This window comes from Onychomys torridus, chromosome 2 (assembly GCF_903995425.1).
Source record: "Onychomys torridus chromosome 2, mOncTor1.1, whole genome shotgun sequence".
Taxonomy (NCBI): domain Eukaryota; kingdom Metazoa; phylum Chordata; class Mammalia; order Rodentia; family Cricetidae; genus Onychomys; species Onychomys torridus.
Window position 1 is genome coordinate 125454127 of NC_050444.1, and position 19517 is coordinate 125473643.

General features: G+C 41.7%; 2 protein-coding genes across 4 annotated transcripts in view; one reads left to right on the forward strand and one right to left on the reverse strand.

Annotated features, from left to right (window-relative positions):
* Positions 1-4706, reverse strand: part of Zfyve9 (zinc finger FYVE-type containing 9) — a 150011-nt gene extending 145305 nt beyond the window's left edge. For all 3 annotated transcript variants that reach the window (XM_036177819.1, XM_036177817.1, XM_036177818.1), the window contains exon 1: positions 4247-4706. The gene's annotated coding sequence lies outside the window, so the exon portion shown is untranslated. The remainder of the gene's footprint in view (positions 1-4246) is intronic.
* Positions 1445-19050, forward strand: LOC118577958 (translation initiation factor IF-2-like). Its single transcript, XM_036178588.1, has 3 exons — positions 1445-1484; positions 3817-4789; positions 18220-19050. The coding sequence occupies exons 1-3, from the start codon at positions 1445-1447 to the stop codon at positions 18245-18247; spliced, it is 1041 nt and encodes a 346-aa protein (XP_036034481.1). The 3' UTR covers positions 18248-19050.
* The last annotated feature ends 467 nt before the right edge of the window (positions 19051-19517 follow it).

A 19517-nucleotide genomic window follows, 5' to 3' on the forward strand; every position in this document is an offset into this window, starting at 1 on the left:
GACTTTAATGGATACCCTTAGAGATCTTACCTGCATCTTATTTTCCCTAAAGTTTTGAAAATACACATACCATTTAAATTTTTGTAATACTTTATAATAGTTCAGTTCTGTAAATTGGACTATTTAAAATAATTTAAGCCAGACATAGTGATTCATAGCTATAATCCCATCACTTGGGAGGTAGAGATGAGAGAATCAGAAGTTCAAGATCATCGCCTGCTACAGTTGCAAGTTCTAGGCTATGTCAGACTCTGTCTCAAAAGAAAAAAAAAAAATCAAAAGACCACCTAATTTATAAAATGAAAACTACTCTATAAATAGCATTTTCAAATAATTTCATTAAGTAAAATTTATGATAAAGTATAAGACATTCTATTAACTACATAATCAAAATACTGATTCTGTGAACTTGTCTCAGCTTAATTAGTAATGCTTTACAATCAATCATGCTAGCTTTATTTCTTAGCAGAAAACTGTATAAATAATTAATGATCTTTTAAACTTTTTCAAAACTCAAAGTTTTTAAAAAATATATTTTCTATTTCTAGAGTAATGCTTATTTATCTATGGAACAGAACTATAGCTCTGGTTTATATATTATATCACTTAATCCCTATAATAATCCTACAAAATATGTACTATTAGCTTCATTTTATAGAATAATAAATTAAGACTTAAAAGAGTGTGAACAGACTGTTCAAGGTTATAATAGGTTATAAAATTATATTACACATGATAAATTATAAGAATTCTGATTCTCATCACTACAGATTATAAGGAAAAGTCTACATTTTGAATAATATTCCTCAGTTCTTAAACTAAACAAAGCACATGAACTACTTCTGTTCAGTATCTGCAACTAGGTGTTTTCCAATTATCACTACACACTAAGAATCACACTCTATAGCTTGCAGTGGTGGCGCACACCTTTAATCCCAAAAGAGGCAGGCAGATCTGTGAGTCTGAGGCCATCCTGGTCTACAGAGTTAGTTTTAGGACAGCCAGTGCTCCACAAAGAAACCCTGTCTGGAAAAAACAAAACAAAAAGGAATGACACACTATACACTAATTGACACACTGCTGTCCAAATACAAAATAATAATATAAAACTTAAAGTGGATTGACAAACAAGTATATCTTAGGTATCCGGAATATTAGTTTATTAAACTAAAGATGAAATGGAAAATATGTGTACTGCTAGTATCAACATATTTTTCCATCAAATTTTTCAAAACAAAAAATCCAAAAGCAGAACTAGTCTCAAATAAATAAATAAAGCTACCAAGGTTTAAGTCACACAGAAATATATAAGATCTGGCTTTTACTTTTATTTTTCCCCAGAAGGAAGAATAGAAATGAACATGTCTCTGCAGTGTCTATGATCACTTGCATCTCACAGAAACTTTCTACTTCCCTGGGAGGGGTACTAGTACTCCAAGAGAATATGCGAAGCTCAGAATCTAAGTGTCACATTGCTCTAAGAGGTAAGGATTCCTGTTCATATCTGACTTCATCTCTGCACCACAGCATGCCACACAGTTAATAATCATAAAACACGTATGTAGCACTTCCTAGAAACAAAAGAAATTAAAATCTAGGCAATTATCTTTTAATCAAGCTTTGTATCTTGCAATCAACCAGTCTGTGGCCAGCATATAAGGGGACCCAAACAAACTTTAGTGCATGGAATAAAAGTGATAGCTTAGCAACAGAGGAAGAAATGGGACTCTCTCAACTCATTCATTTGTTCTTTCTTCACTAAGGAGTTAATATAAAACTAGTACTTTCCAGGCAATATTTGCCATTATTTCTTTAAAGAAAACATTGAATCAGGAATTGGAAAAGGAAGGAATACTACGTATGAATTTTTCCCTCAATTCTGGTAATTAAACAGGGGGCTGGTATATTCTAAGCAAGTCCTCTTCCACTGAGTGACCTCCCATCCCTTACCAAAGCTCTTGAAGGGCAAGATACTGGATGAGATCTAGCTCATTGTACTCAATTACAACACCTTTCTGACCCTGTCTCGTAACAGTTAATTAAACTTGTCCTGCTTCCACAATTAGCTAATTGCTAGCAGAAGCCTTGGTCATTTTTGTATTTCCCAGAACACCTGAGACAGAACCTGATATTACTAATAGCTAACATTGTATAAAAATTTCATACATTATGGGGTTGGGGATTTAGCTCAGTGGTAGAGTGCTTGCCTAGCAAGCACAAGACCCTGGGTTCGGTCCTCAGCTCCAAAAAACAAACAAAAAAATTTTTTTATACATTACAATACTTTCTTCAGATGCTGTCTCCTAAAGCCTTCCAAATTAAGTATAATACCAACTGCATTTTACAGACAACACTGAAGTTTATTAATTGCCAGGATGAATGCCCAGACAGCCTTCCCGAACATTGCCATTACAGGCTCTCAATGTTTGCTGACTGAAACTGCTGTCCCTCAAAACAGTTGTTCTATCTGCATTATAAAACCATTATCTGTTGCTATGAGAAACATCTGTAAGCTACTTAAAATGGTTTTGCTAGAGAGCTGATACTTTCGTTCACCTAAGCAAATCCCTTTTAACTGTTATCTGTGATGTTCAAATTCAGTAGTACTAAGAATCAGGATAAAAATCACCATCTTTGAGTTACTGCTATCCCCACAATTCTGATTTAGGGGACCAGGAATCACATTTTAAATCAGCACTCCCAACTGATTCTAATATTGGTCTTTAAAGACACACTGAGAAAAGAATTAGACTTTTCAAACCTAAATTAACCAAAATATCTAATCAAGCCAACTTCTTACAGTTAGAAATGCTTACACACAATCTGACAAAGCCAAGGCTGCAACACCTAACACACTGGATCCTCAAAATTCTTCACCACACTAAACCTCCTTAGATCTCCGGAGATTCCATGTACAGGAAGGTTAAGTCAGGAGTCTTAAAAAACTACCCATGTTAACTGATGGTTAACAGTAATCAGTAACATATTTTATAAATTCCAAACAAATGCCTGGCTGTAAATTGAACCAGTCAGCATTATTAACTTAATACCAATACTACTACTAATAATAATTTTACAAGTCACCATCATTACAATCTCACTTTAAACTTTGATCATCAAAATGTACTATGACATTATCAGTGATCGCTCTCAGGTTATTAAATATGTACTGAAAGCCAATACAGTACCTCTCTGTGCGTCCCAATTTTTTACTATATAAACATTTTCACGAATCAAAGGTCTATATGTATATATAAGTCCTATATAATAGAAAAAATAAAGAATAACCTGTAATCACATCATAAACAAGAATCACCCCAATACTGACCTGTGGTATCAAACTACAATCACTTTTTTTTTTTTACATTATTACCAAAACAAGTCATTTTCCTTTTACTATTGAGTCTCTATTCCATTTTCGTCAGGTCCTTGCTATTAGGGTATTAGCTCTACTTAAAATTCTCTTGCCATCCGTTCCTTATTTGGGTGGAACATCTCTGTACCAAGGACTGAAGCATTAAAACATTTCCTGTCTCTTTGAAGGTGGGAAAGACATATTCATAAAAGATTTTTTTTTTTTAACTGTGTGTGCTTAGCTAGGAAACTTAGCGTGGCAAAGATGGGATGGGGCTTTCTCCGACAAGATGTAACCTAAGGAGGAAAGGATGAGCTAGCGGCAGGTGATGAAATTTCACCTCAAATAAGACGCAAAAGGCTGTCTCTAGCAGGAAAGGCGTGAATGCTACTCCTGGAGTATCAGGGGCTGCGGGGCCCCCCGCACTCTCTGCACCTCCCCACTCACCACTCCCCACCCAGGGGGTGGCTCTGCAGGACTCGGGACGCGGCGCAGGGAAGCCAAAGCTGTTTGCAAACAAGCGTCCTCGGCCTCCCTCCGGGATGTGCACCCAGGGCCCTGGGAAGGAAGGCACGCTCGGCCCCGCCCGGGACAAACGCGAAGGGCACCGGTGTGGCGGCCAGCCCGGTCTTCACGGACCCGGCCGCGCCGGAACCCAGGCCCGGGCAAGGGCTTCTCGGCAGCGCGGGGCCTAGTCGCCCCCCGCGCGCCTCCAGCCTCCCGGGGTGGTGATGGGGACCCACGGAAAAAGGGCCGAGGCCCCAGAGCTGCGGGGTGCCCGCGGCGGCCGCAGTGCCAGGACGCTCCGTCCGCCCCGGCCCGGGAGCTGGCGCCAGGGCCCCCTGAGCGGCGCGAGCCGGCGAGCCCCGCAGCGCGGCGCGCCTCACTCACCGCCTCTCCATGGCCCGGGGGGTCGTCCGTCAGCCGCGAGCGTCCTCCTCAGCAGGGCTCCGCCGCCGCGAAGCCTCGCACTCCAGAGGGGGCTGCGGTCGCTGCGGCGGAGGCTGAGGCCCGGCGCCCCTCCAGCCGCATCGGCTCCGGGGTCGCCTCCGCCACGCGGGTCCGGGGGAGCGCGGTCGAGCGCGTCCGGGGGCGCGGGCTACGGCGGGACGACCGGGGCGCTGCGGGCGGACGGGCTCGGCGAAGCCTCGGGCGCCGCGGTGGCCGCTCCAGCTGCCCGCGCCACTGGGGCCACAGCGCCCCCTGGACCCCACGTCCCGCTACGGCGCCGGGACTGCGGCGGCCGCGCCGAGCACGGGCGGCTGGGAACGCGAAGCAGCGCGGCCTAGGGGTGGCGGGGGCCCCGTGCGCCCTGCGCCGTCCGCCGCCCGGCGCCCGCGGCCCGCCCCTGACGCGGCTTCCCGGGAGCCGGAAGCTGTCGGCTCCCCCCCCCCCCCCCCCGTCAGACCCCAGCACCTTTCTTCCCTCCAGAAGGTATGTGAATGCTCTTGTCACTCGAACCCGCACCGGAGAGCGGGAACGTGAGGGAATCTCGGTTCGTTTCTCATGGAGACAGGGGGTCCCTTTTAATCCCCTCAGTGCGTCGGTATGAAAGGAGAGTGACCCAGAACAAATCTTCCTTTTATCTTTCTCTAAGCACGTGCACAATCCCTTCCCAAAACAGATAAAGGAACCATCTTTAACCTTAACTTTCTTTGGAGCTACTGTGCAGATTCATTACAGAAATTTGCTACAGAACCCCTTAAGCCCTGACCTTCCCCCTAAAATAGGGAATAAATAAAACGCTGACCAAGAGAAGAGAATAAGCAACGGGTTGTCCTGAAATTGATAAACAACTTAAAGGTAAGAAGAGAATCCTGCTTTTACTAACCTAAAACCCTGGTCACCTCCACTACTCTACCACTTCTGCACCATCCACCCCTTACCCAATCCTAGGTAAGACTCTGAAGGAGGGAAACTGGGGGTGTATGGAGGGCTAAGTAATAATTTTGTTTACAGATGCCTCCTGTTTGATCTTGCCCAGCCTCTAGGGCGCTAACGTCACAACCAGAAACCAAAGACTGTCAGAAGAGAAATAGGAAAAGAAGAAAATTTCGAAATCCCTTAGGCCCCCAAATTCCCAAATACAGTGTTTTTGTTTGCTTGTTATTTTGTTTCTTCTGGGTGCTATACTGGAACGAGCAAGGACTTTGGTGCCAGGCAGATCCTGGTACCACTGGCCCCAGTTACATCATGTGTAGTTTTATGACCCTGACAAGTTATGTAATGTTTTGAACCTCTATTTTCTCCTGCCTGCCTAGCTGATTGTGAAGGTTAGGGATGGAAGGACTAGCCTACGGTTGCAATTTTTGTCAATTCCAGAACACCCTAACACGTAGTCATTCTTAATCTTGAGATTGTACCCATTTGTTTTTGTCCTACCACACTTCCCCTACCCCGAGTGTGAGTGTGTGTGTGTGTGTGTGTGTGTGTGTGTGTGTAATCAGAAGGTCATTTTTCATCATCCCTAGTCTAAGGGAAGTTTCCCTGAATCTCACCAGTGCATTTATATAATCCTCCACTGAAGAAGAGAGCCTAATATCCTGGATCCTTTGACATTCTGCTGCACAGCAGATATCAAAATAGAATCACTACATTTTTCTGCATGAAAATATTATAAACAATCTTGTTACCTTAGATTATGGCGTAATAGTAACAAATCATGAGAAAATTACATAAGGACTTCAGGAACTGTTCAAGTAATAATTGAGCAGCCACCCAGAGAAAACATAACCTCCCAGTTCCCTTCTCATCAATGAAAGCTGTTCCTGTGCAGTCCCAACTCTTCCTTTGCCACATACTTCTGAGTCACATTGCAGAAAAAAAAAAAAAATTCACTATCCTCTTTTTATAACAACAGAAACAGGCTCAGAAGGACACTGTGATTCATCCTCACAACATCTCTATGAATCCAGTACCTTGGTACCACCATGTTACTTGTGAAGTCCCTCCAACTGAAGGAAAAGCTGGAAGTAGACTCTGATTCCTTCTGTCTCCTATCTAATAACCGTCCTTTCTGAAATATTAGAAAACCTTGTTAGAGTAAGTTACTGTTGATAAAGTTTGCTATCAGAATTGGGCCCTCTGATTTAGGTCGGTTTGGCAACCTGACATTAGCACTGTCCTTTCTAAGCCTAGCTCACTAACACTGCAGAAAACCTGCACTTGTTTATGAATAATCATGACATCTAGGGTGGAGCTACTACATGAAGGTGACTCATTTGTTCCCAGGACCAGTTTCTTCTTGCCTCACACTTTCTTCTCTTCAAACTCTGTTGCTGATGGAGACTGCTTGGTAGTGGTTTGCTTAACATCTCCTTGTCATATGCTGGCCAGACGACTCAGTGGGTAAAGGGCCAATTGGTGATGGGAGCTCCATCTCTGGAACCCCTATGGTAGAAGGAGAAAGCCCGCTACCACAGGGGGCATGCATGCACCGCACCCACACAGTTAATCAATCAGCAAACTAAGAAAAAAAATCCTGTTGTCTGCTACCATTTCGTTCCATGACTATTTTACTCTCTGCTCCTGGCCTGTCTCTGACCTGCTTCCTTCCTTCTACCAAAGATCTCTTTTTATTTTAACCCTTTCAGCTTGCTGCCAGTTGTTTTGGTTACCCTGCTCTCGATTTTGCGGTGATTTCCACCACTCTCCGATCACTTTAAAGTATATTCCTATTCTGGTAGAATGCCCCACTTTTGTCTTTATACCATAAACATCCTTTAGAAACCCAGTATTCTAAGAATGTTTTCAAGGGAGTTCAGGATCATCCCTAATAGAATTTTCTTTGCTCTTTAAACTTTGGGTGAAGCCAGGCATGCTTGCATCCACCTGTGTATCTGTTTATTTCAAAGGCTAAGCAAAAGGATCGCTATTGTTCAGGAGTTTGGAGCCAATGTAGGCAATACACTATAGTCCCATCTCAAATTTTTCAAGCAGGGGAAGGGAGATACCAACGACATCATCATCCACCAGGTGCCTGGTCCAAATTGTTATCACTCACTACTAGACACAAAGCCTAACAGATTGTGCTTCCCATTTTTTGTTTGTTTTGTCTTTATTATGCTCTCCCCTCCCCTTTGGTCTAGGATAGTTGGTGGATAAATTATAAGTTAACTGAAGGGAAAAGGGAAGGGAAGAAAGAATAAATTTATATTTGTGTACAAGAGTACTATATAAATTTTGTTGAAAGTGAAACATAAAACCTCATCTGTGTTCTTTTTAGCCCTGTACTTTCCCAACTTACAACTCTTCTTCAATACGAGGTCAACACATATTTACTTGTATGTCTCCCTTATCAGATTGTGAGTCTGTGGGCCAGTGCAGTGTTTGAATCATCTTTGTATCCCTAGAACTGGCCTCAGCATGGGTACTGTTACGCTGAACTCAACATAGCCTACATCCTACCTGCACAGTGACTTTTTAAGCCTTGCCTTCAATTTTCAGGACCTAAAATAAGAATTCCCATTGAGATGTGTAGCCCAGAACGGAACCTAGTCTACTACTGACAACTGTGATCTCTCACACCTGAAATTCCGTGCCTTGTAAAGCAGATAAGCCCCAGAGCAGGCCAGAAGTCAGTTAAGCATCCCAAACTGAAGAAGGAACCTAGGGACATCTGGGAACTTGTTAGGCCACCTTAGTCACTTAAAAATGAACAAAGCAGTCAGGCGGTGGTGGCACATCCCTTTAATCCCAGCACTTGGGAGGCAGAGGCAGGCAGATCTGTGAGTTCAAGGCCAGACTGGCCTACACACAGAATTCCAAGACAGGCTCCAAAGCTACACAGAGAAACACTGTCTCAAAAACATGAACAAAGCAGCCAGCAAGATGGCTCAGTGGGTAAAGCCTGATGGTCTGGGACCCACATGGTAGAAGGGCAATACTGACTTCTTCAAGTTGTCCCTTGACCTGCACGTGTTCTGACCTCCACACATGACACACACACACAAACACAATCATATTTTTAAAACAAAGCAATTTTAGTTTAGGAATTGAACACAAAGAAGTAGCCAAAGTATAGAAAAAGATATATAGATAGATAAATATATACAAAATAAGTATATATGTTTATTTTATTACATAATAATATAAATATATTATCTATAAGATAAAATGTTGGCATAAAAATATGAGGGTAACATAAAATAAATTAAGTACATTACATTATCACCACAAAAATAGTGTTCATCCATTAATCTGTTTTTTAAAATACATATGTGTGTGCCTTTGTGAGTTTATGTGCACCACATGCATACATGTACCCAAGAAGGCCAGAGGGCATCAGATCACTTGGACATGGAGTTCCAGGTGGCCATGAAACACCTCAAGTAGGTGCTGGGAACTGAACGCTGGTCCTCTGCAAGAGCAGTGAGCATTCTAAACCACTAAGCATCTCTCCAGCCTGCAGTAATTGTTTTCAAAGTATTTTAGATGACATTGAAAACTGCTCATGATTCAATTCCAAATTAATAAAAGTATAAAGTAAAAAATAATATGGTTCCAATTGTCTTTCATGTATGTATAAATTAAGTACAGTTGAAGATTAATTTTGTTATTTTTAATAAATGTGTTAATGTGTGTGGAGGTCAGAGGTTTCAGATCCCTTGGGGATGGAATTAGAAGTGGTTGTGAGCCAATGGCATTTGTGTTGAGAACCAAATCTAGTCCTCTGCAAGACCAGTACAAACTCTTAACTACTGAGCCATCTCTCTAGTACCAAGGTACATCTATTTAGAGCGGAATAATTGAAATGTTATATGTTTATGGGAATTTTTTACTTTATAATTTGGAATGATTTTAGATTTAAAAGATCGCAAAAAATAGTACCCCCAAATCTCATGTATATTTCACCCATACCCACATTTGCTTTTCATGCTTTCTCTTATTCTCTATTTTTTTCTATCTCAATAAGAGATAGATGTGTATATATAATAAATATATGTAGATGTATATATAGTATATAATATTGCTATAATTTTAATTTTTTTATTTTTTAAATTATAATTATGTCAGGCAGTGGTGGCACACACCTTTAATCCCAGCACTCTGGAAGCAAGGCAGGCAGATTTCTGTGAGTTCTAGCCTGATCTACAGAGTGAGTTCCAGGACAGCCAGGGCTACAACAGAAAATCCATGTCTCTAAAAACCATATATATACATATACATTTACATATACATATAAATATATATATATAAATCTTTTTTCCTTCCCTTTCTTCTCTCCAGCCCCCTCCCCGTCCCTGAAACCATGAACTCTTTTTCTTTGGTTGTTATTGTTATATATATGTAAATATGTAAATATAATATGTATATGATTTCAGGACTCACCATTTGGTTTTGAATAACCGGTTAGGAGACCCATCCCTGGGAAGACTAGTTCTCCCACTCTTGGCTTCCTTTAGTTGCCTGTTGTCCTTTGTATGTGGATGTGGCCCTGTGATTCCCCTTCAGTGTTAGCGTGTCTATTGGTGTGTTTCTGCAGGTCTTGTTTAAGCAGCCATATTGTTGAGGTGAAGCTTCCCTCTCATTTCTAGGAGATACAATCTCCCAGCAGTTTTCCTGGTCTTGTGCTTTTTACAGTCTTTCTGTCCTGTCTTCCATGATGTTCCCTGAGCCTTAGGTACAGGGGTTGTGCTGTAAATGTATCAGTGGAGAATGCTTTTTAAAACAGAAATGCTAGGTCTAGACATGGTGGCATGCAACCATAATCCCAAGTTCTTGTAAGTCTGAGGGTAGTAAATTTAAGGCCAACCTGGCTAAACAAACAGATGTAAGTGCTAGGTAGCATACCTCGCTGCCTCTATGATGCCATTGCTTATAGGGTCTTTCCATGAGCAAGACCTGAACATCATTCTAAGTAATTAAATTATTGAGTTGCATGTGTACACATACACACATGAGCATGCACATGTGTGCCATGGTGTGTTTTGTGCAGAGGTCAGAGGACAGTTTTCAAGAGTTGGTTCCCAGCCGGGCAGTGGTGGCACACGCCTTTAATACCAGCACTGGAGAGGCAGAGCCTGGCGGATCTCTGTGAGTTCGAGGCCAGCCTGGGCTACTAAGTGAGTTCCAGGAAAAGGCGCAAAGTTACACAGAGAAACCCTGTCTCGAAAACCAAAAAAAAAAAAAAAAAAAAAAAAGAATCAATTTCTGAGTCTAGAAGCAAATGTGAGAATCCAACTATCTTGTATAAAGTTTTCTTACTTTAAAGATGTTTTCAAAAATGCCAACAATGATCCAGCCAAGTTAGAGTAGAGCTGTAATGCAAGTTTCTAGAGGTAGCACCATCCAACTCACGATTGGGTTGGCATGTGGGGAAAAGAAAAAGGAACTGAATGAAAAAGAGAAGTCAAGGTTGACACTTGAGTTTCTAGCTTGGGAAACTTGGTGAGTTTATTTTAAACACAGAGCAGAGAAGGAGGGGCAGACTTGAAGAGAAGGATGAAGCATGCTGTTTCAACATTCCCACAAATTAAGAAACTAAAATTCTCAGAGGTGGCGTTATGACATTCTGTGTCCAAGATGACTGGAAGCACAGATCTGTCTGACTGCAAATCTCTGTGCTGCTCGGCACTGCCACACCTCCTCCCACACTCAGAGTGGGAATGTGTGCCAACCACTAGGGATGGGCAGACAATGGGGACCACTTACAGTGTGAGTAACACGTGCTCTTCCATGTCAGAAGAGAGCAACTAATAACATGAGAATATTGCCACAAACATAATTACTGTTATTAGCATTGTGCCTGTTGTGACTCATACTGCCATCCTCTGGTTCCAGTGTGAAAGCATTAAGATACTCCTGATACTGGTGAATGTTTATGATGTGCTTTTCATAAGAATTGTGTATGAAGCAGAAGGGTGTGGTACAGTGGAAAGATCTTGGGGCTAGAGACTGGAAATGGAAGTTCTAATGATGTAAGGAGGATTGGTCAGTGGAAGAGGTTGTTGGGGAATCTCTGAGCTTTACTTCTGCACATCCAGTTCAGCAGGACTCCTTTAGCCTACCACCCGATTCTGCACTACACACATGTAAAGAGATTGTAGCACAGTGTGGTGGACAGTACAGTGTGCAGTGTAGTGCAGCACTTTGGAGTGAACAGATATGAGTTCAAATAGCCACACCAGGCTGCTTGAAGGGAGGGAGTCACTTATTCTGAGTCCCATTTTTCCCCTTGTTTGTATGGATCAAGTTGTAAAGGTTATCTAGAAGTTTAAGGCACATAGTAGGCCTTCAGTTAAGACTATATTTTCTTGCCTTTTCCATCCCTTTAACCTTATACATCATTGCTCCTTATCTCTACCTCTAGCAACTCCAAAGTTTACATTTTCTTTCTTTTATTTTTCCCCCATAAGGGCAGGGAATGAACCCAGAGACTCATGTTTGCTAGGCAAGTACACTGTCATGGAGCTACATGCCAGGCATTAATATCTCTTTATATCCTTTCCTGTTTTCATATATACCTTCATTGTCAGAAAACCAAATAAAAACAGTTCAGTAGTAAAATATACACCATCCAGATAGTCAGCATCCATTACAGCCTGAAGACCCACAAGCTTACTTGATAGTCAAGCAAAAGGCTTGTACTTTAACGCTGCCTCCCTGACATTCAGGAGGTTCCCCCACCCCCCACCCCACGGCAATCCAAAGTGAGGATGGGCAGTGAAGAGGTATAAAATAGTTGTTACCAGTTTAGCTAATAAATATGCCCTTCTATCTAGGGTTCTAATAAGTCTGTGAAGGTGAACTCAGTTCAGTTCTACAACTACTAAGTGCTAACTATGATCTGATACAATAGGAACAGAGAGGAGGGGAAACAGTGGTTTTGAGTGAGTGTGTGTGTGTGTGTGTGTGTGTGTGTGTGTGTGTGTGTGTAAAAATGTGGTTTGGCTAAAGAAAGAGAGGAATCATAAAATAAAAAGCCTGAGATGAAATAGTGGGCTATTCTGAGCTCATGTTGATTCATGAGAGCTGTTTCATTTATTTTTTTATTTTTTTACATTTATATTATAACATTTTATCATCCCTCACTCTACTGCGGTGGCTCTCAACCTTCCTAATACAGCGACCCTTTAATACCGTTCATGTTGTGATGACTCCCAACTAGAAAATTATTTTCATTGCTACTTCATAACTGTAATTTTGCTACTCTTATGAACCATAATATAAATATCTGTGTTTTCTGATGGTCTTAGACAACCCCTGTGAAAGGGTCGCTTGACCCTTGAAGGGGTCATGACCCGCAGGTTGAAAAACACTGCTCTAGAGAGTATTAAATTGTTGCATCTTATTTAGTGATTGTTTATTGCATGATAGTAACACAGCTAAATCAAATTGCAATTCTGCCCATCAACTCTATCTTCAAATTTTAAAAAAATTAATTATTTTAAATTATTTAATTTTATGTGTATGGGTGTTTTGCCTGTATGTGTGTATAAGTACCATATGTGTGCCTCATGTCTATGGAGGTCAGAAGAGGGCATCAGAAGAGGGCATCGGGTTGGGTGGCAGTGGCGCACACCTTTAATCCCAGCACTCGGGACGCAGAGCCAGGCAGATCTCTGCGAGTTTGAGGCCAGTCTGGTCTACAGAGTGAGATCCAGGACAGGCACCAAAACTACCTAGAGAAACCCTGTCTCGGGGGAAAAAAAAAAAAAGAGTGCATTGGATCCCCTGGAACTGGAATTACAGATGGTTGTGAACCATTATATGGGTGTTGGGAATTAAATCCAGTCCTCTACAAGAGTAGCCAGTGCTCTTAAATACTGAGCAATGTTTCCAGCTCCTTTTTGTGTTGTTTTAGATAGGATCTCATGTAACCCAGGCTGGCATTGAACTCACTGTGGAGCTGAAGCGGTCTGGTCTTGAAGTCCTAATCCTTCTGTCTCTGCCTGCCAATGCTGGGATTCCAGGCATGCACCATTGCATCTGGCTAAATATGGCCATTATTAAAAGTTATAGTTTAAGAACATTAACTAAGCTATATAAAGAAATATAACTGAATTATATGAAGAAAGGTAATAAATGCAGATAATGCTTGCTTTGCACAGTTCTGAAATGCATGAATTTCAGTTTCCACAGTTTAGCTTAACACCAGTCCTCCACCAACATAATTCAGATGTCATTTCTCATAGTATATTAGTTAAAAGTAGATGCAAAGGTATAAACATGGCTGCTAGCTCTTTAGAATTCACCATGTAAGTCACAGAAGCACGTCATGATTGGTTATGAGGCACCTCACTTTAGTCTGTCAGGGATCAATCACTGCACACCTGCAATTCAGATCTTACACAGCAAAGCAGATCTTGTGTTGTCTTTTTTTCTACCAGTAGTATAATATGCCATTTTACAAAAATAATTGGCAAAAATTAAAAAGTGAAATGAAGCAAAGAAACAAAAAGTGATCAGGCTCCAAGATAAACATGAGTGTAAAAAGCAATTACAGGACTGGAGAGATGGCTCAGAGGTTAAGAACACTGGCTGCTCTTCCAGAGGTCCTGAGTTCAAGTCCCAGCAACCACATGGTGGCTCACAACCATCTATAATGAGATCTGGTGCCCTCTGCTGGCCTGCAGGCATACATGCAAGAACACTGTATACATAATAAACAAATAAATCTTTAAACAGAAAATATCAGCCAGGCGGTGGTGGCGCATGACTTTGATCCCAGCACTCGAGAGGCAGAGCCAGGTGGAACTCTGTGAGTTCAAGGCTAGCCTGGGGTACAAGAGCAAATTCCAGGACAGGCTCCAAAGCAACCCTGTCTCAAAAAACAAAACAAAACAAATCATTAAAAAAAAAAAAAAAAAAAAAGCAATTACAGAAGAAATAGGAACTGACAGAACGGCCCATCAGGGAAAAGCCCAGAAAGCCTGATGACCTGAGGTCAATCCCTAGAACCCACATAAAGGTGAAAGGAGAGAACCAACTACAAGGTTGTTCTCTGACCTCCACACATGTGCTATAGTGTGTGTGTGTGTGTGTGTGTGTGTGTGTGTGTGTGTGTGTGAGAGAGAGAGAGAGACAGAGACAGAGACAGAGGCAGGCAGATTTCAATGAGTTCGAGGCCGGTCTGGTCTGTAGAGGGAGTTCCAAGACACACAGAGAAACCCTGTCTCAAAAAAGAAAAATAAATAAATACTTGAGAATAGGAATTTGGACATTACTTCCACTTGGGAGACTAAACGTATGTAACCAGAGGAACTTAGTGAAGACAAACTTACTGACCTGAGTGAAGAAATTGTGGCCAAAAGAATGAATGTGTCCTAGAGAAAGTGAGACCAGAAAAAAAAAAAGTTCCATCAGAACAGTTCTAAGATTTATTTTATGTCATGTCATTGAAATACAAAGAACAAGATGTTGGAAATGGATCCAAGTTCACAAACAAGGAATAGTCACCCATCCGTGCTGTGTTACACAAAAACAAAGCAATCAATGTCCAAATTACTGTCAATCATTTTTAAACAACGAAAGTACTTCAAGTGTTTTGAACTGAACACTTTCAATTATAGTGTCTGCTATAAGTGGAAAAAGATCAGTCTTGTCAACAGTGGTTCCAGGACAACTGTATTTCTACCAGCAAAACAGACTCAAAATGGACCAAAGACTTCTATGTAAAAGCTAAAACTGTAAAATTCCTAGAAGGAACACGGATATAAATCTTTTTTTACTTTGAGTTAAGCGACGGTTGTGTATGATAACAAAAGTATAGAGCAACAACAACAACAACAAAATGTAAAATGACTACCAAAATTTAAAACTGTGATAAAATTGGTAATAGCAGAAACTGGCAAATACTACATATTATGGCTTGTTTTATTAATCATCTAGACTTAAGATTAAGTGATAGAGAAAGTGTTAATAATTTTGTGTCTACTGCTCTTATATTATGAAAATCACATACCAAAGGAAGTTTCAGTGGGTAAAAAACACTTGTCAGAAGCCTGATGACCTGAAGCCCATCTAGAGTCGGATGCAGTAGCTCAACCATCCATGATTCCAGTGCATGCCTACAGGAAAATGAGATACAGAGACAGAACCACCAGAAGCTGGTAGCCAACTAGCCCTTCCACAGCAGTGCGCAGCAAGCGAGACCTGTCTCAAGCCAAAATGCAAGGTGAGGACTGACTCCTGAGGTGGTTCTCTGACCTCTACATTCCCAAACCTTGGCAGACTTGCACCCGTACTCAGCACATACATCATACACATGCACACACTATCGAGTAAATAGTTTTACAGTATTTGGAAACAATCATTTTCAACAAACCATTTATATCATTCATATAGATCAATCAGGATTTCAATAGGTGCCTTTGTTGTTTCATTTTATGTTACTTATACTAAAATATTGACCAACATCCATGTCAGAACTACACTGGGAAAGCCAGTGGTTAAGCATACCACTAGCTGGAAATGGTAGTGGAGATCCTATAATGCAGCATCTCTTATCATTTTGCATGTTCTATGCTTGATGCTTAGAACTTGCCTGAGCAACAGGCAAATAAATGGATGGTTATATCAGATCACGTGCTGTTCCTGTGTGCTTTAACACTGCCTCCCTGGATAGCCAGGAAAATCTGTTTTCATGAAATCCAGAGTAAGGACAAGTAGTGAAGAGGTGTGAAGCCATTTGTTACCAGTTTAGCTAATAAGATGCTCTTCTCTCAGGGCTCCTAGTAAGTCTATATACCTGGCCTGGGAGGAAGAGCCAAGAGAATTAGGCCTAGGAAAAGACCTACCAAGTCCTCCTCTATATGGGCAGACAGGAGAGCAGGCAAATAAGCCATGTCTTGCTTTGGGACTTCTCTCTCCTCTGTTTTACTCAGCTCTCTGAGGCATAGTCTTTTGCTGGGAATTAAACAGAGATTTGGCCCCATGAGAGTCAGGTCTGAATTTGGCTTCCAGTCCAAAGCTCTCTCCTTGGCTTTAATCACTTGGAACATTACTTCAACCTTATCTTATTTACCCAGAGCCATCTTGGGAGGTGAGCCAGGGATTAATAAAAATAGGCCTTTACTTTTACATAAAGCCCTTTCCAACGTACAAGGCTTTGTCCATGCAAGATGTGTAAGCCCCCTAATGGCCTTGTATGGTAAGTAAGAAGAGAATGGTAAATCTATTTATTGATGAGGAAAATGAGGCTCAGAGAAACGGAGCCTATTTCAGGGCTGGAGCCCAAGATTTCGATGTCTTCTGTGAAACAAAAGTATTATACCGTAGACCTAGAAGTACTCAGAATCATCGTTATTTGCAATAACAAGTGCTTCCCGTACACTTTCATTTTACCTTCATATTGGGTTTTTTAAATTGATGCTAAACTATACATTAAATGAATAAGAAACCAAGCTCAGAAATCTAAGGAAGGTGTCCTGGATCACACAGCTGGGTTTTAAGCCCAGATCTCAGTTCCCAATATCACACCCATCACTCTTAAGGTAAGTGAATAACCCCCAACACATGAGACAATTTTTTTGTTAGATACAAACCATTTCATTAGTAAAGGAAGGAGAAAGAAAAGAAAGTAACTGGTTGAGTTTCCACCTTCCAGTCATTAATAAATACTCCCTATGAACCACATCTTCAGATTGTGCTACGTAAAGAGTAAGACAGATGTAAAATGAATTTGATCCCTATGCTTAAAAATGCTTCTATTTGTGTATGGGGTAGGAGTAGGGCATATAAATAAATAAGTGTAAATTGTGTATATCCTGGAATATTATGAGATCATTAGGAGAGGGAATAATGAGGACAGGAAGATCTTTGAGAGAAAATTACTCAGGAAAGTCTTTGTGAAGAAGTGATATGTAAATTGAGACCGGAATCCGAGTCATAATGAGGCAGAGAACAGTGTGTGCTTGAGCAGAGGATATGGCAAGAGAGGAGGCCACAGTGGGGCAGGCAAGGGTCAGATCAGAGGGACCTGTGCCCATTGGGAGGGGTTTGAGTTTTTCAGTGAGAACTCTTGACGGGCTTTCAGTCAAGGGAGAAGTATGAACTAATTTATGTTCAAAATATCACTCTGGCTATTGAAAGGAATGAAATTGCAGAGGCAAGATTGGAAACATGGTAACAAGAAGTTTTTTGGTTTGTTTTTTGTTTTGTTTTGTTTTTTCAGAAGCCCACGTGAGATGGAAGCCTAGACAAGGCCCAAAGTCAGTGAAAGGGCAGGACTGTAAGTAGTAAATTTGAAATGTATGCCAGGTATTATCCTGGGTATTATACAATTTCTTATTTGAACTCACAATCAAGGGATGTCGTTGTTTTACAGACTTTTATAGATGAGGAAGCTGAAACTGAGAGACTCAATGACCACATTTTATATTTTTCTCTCCTCCAAATAATAGTGATCTCTTGGGTAGAAAAACTCACATTCAAAGCCAGAGTAGGTGTCATGGTGATGTCCATGTGAAAACCTGTCTACCCTCAGATGGTAGAGGTCAGTCTAACATCTGTGGTTAGAGATTAGTGTGGTAGAAAACTGCATTTGACCCAGCACACCATCAAGTAGTCAGGTACTCTGGATTCTAGGCAGTAGAAGCTTCTTGTAGCTGAGCAGTCTTTTAAAAAATCTAACTCGGGCCATAAAAAGATGTAGCTATAGATTGCCCGAGCTGGAAAGATTTCTTCCAGATAACTGGACACAAATGTCTCATGTCACAGATGAGAAAACAAAATCTAAGTTCCGAAGGGCCTAATGATACACAGAACAGGGGCTAACGCCAGGTCCTTTAACACACAGCCGTTGGTTCCCACAGCACTGAGCTGTGTCGTTTGATGAATCAAAAAGTCCTGTTTCTGTATCAAACAAACCCTGGGTGAGGAAACTGCAGCTCTCATTTCCGCTCCTGTGTGGTCTCTTGCAGAAATACAAGGTCTGCATCATTTACATAAAGAAGGTATAAATCCACCAATGTAGCCAGCCTGCTCCTGAAAAGCTGGCTTGAGCTGTCTCCAGGATTTGAAGCTTCCTGGACCTCTGTGAACTTCCTCTTCCATGTGCTCTCTGTACTTTGGGAAAAGATTTTTTCTGTCCATCACTTTTTACCATGGCATGGATTTTAAAGAGTCAAATCCCGGTAAGGCATAGATTCCAAATATTGCCATTTGCTGCTACATGACCCCCAAGACAAATCTTTGCTCTGTGCTCTGCCATGGGCCCATCGCTTTATTTGATAAGGAGAGTGTCATAACTTCTAAGGGGCTTACTCTTTATGATTGTGTGGGGTCGGAACTATTAGTTGCACAATTCCAGGTTCCTGGCACAGAGTGGATTCCCCAGAACTCTTGGCTGCTGGGCTCTTCCACAGTCTCAGCTGATGACCAGAGGTGCCCAGGATTCAGAATCATTTCCTTCCTTGCATTCAAGGAAAGAGCCCTGGGCCCCACCCTTGCTCTTCACATGCCACTGTTGGAGTATGGTTTGAGAGAGGCACCTTCCTGTCCTAAAATGTCTTCTCCACCCACTGGGAGGGAGGAGCAAGAACTCGGGGAAACAGCTGGAGTCGGACGCTCAGCCCTGTCACTTGACCAGCACTGTGTCCTGGCACCTCTTACCTCCACACTCAGATCCTGACGTGCTCCATCTGTAATACCCTCTGAACACTGAAAGTTGGAAGTAGTGTTTGCAAAGCGCTTGTGGAATAAAAGCATATAAACTCTATATAAACTCTTTTCCACTTAAAACACATTAGAAATAAAATATTAAGGGCCATCTTGTTACGATTTTTTTTTTTTTTTCCGAGACAGGGTTTCTCTGGAACTCACTTGGTAGCCCAGGCTGGCCTTGAACTCACAGAGATCCGACTGGCTCTGCCTCTCGAGTGCTGGGATTAAAGGTGTGCCCCACCACCGCCCCGCACAAATTTTTTTAAATGATGTGATTTGTCCAACAGTTTCTTTGTGTGTGTGTGTGTGTGTGTGAGAGAGAGAGAGAGAGAGAGAGAGAGAGAGAGAGAGAGACATAGAGAGAGAGAGAGACAGAGAGAGAGACTGTGTGTAATGTATGTGGGTGGCACACATATGCCACAGAGCTTGTGTGGAGGTCAGGAGACCACTGCAGGATTTTTTGCCCATCATGGGCTCTGGGATTAAACTCAGATCATAAGACTTGTACAGCAAACAGTTTTACCCACTGAGCCATCCCACCACCCCCTACAGATTA

Bases quoted from the DNA above. Each gene is read 5' to 3' on its own strand.
- LOC118577958 (XM_036178588.1), top strand. From the start codon at position 1,445: ATGCGAAGCTCAGAATCTAAGTGTCACATTGCTCTAAGAG. The intron at 1,485-3,816 runs GTAAGGATTCCT...CTCCCCACCCAG, and splicing joins GTGTCACATTGCTCTAAGAG to GGGGTGGCTCTGCAGGACTC. The intron at 4,790-18,219 runs GTATGTGAATGC...GGTCTCTTGCAG, and splicing joins ACCTTTCTTCCCTCCAGAAG to AAATACAAGGTCTGCATCAT.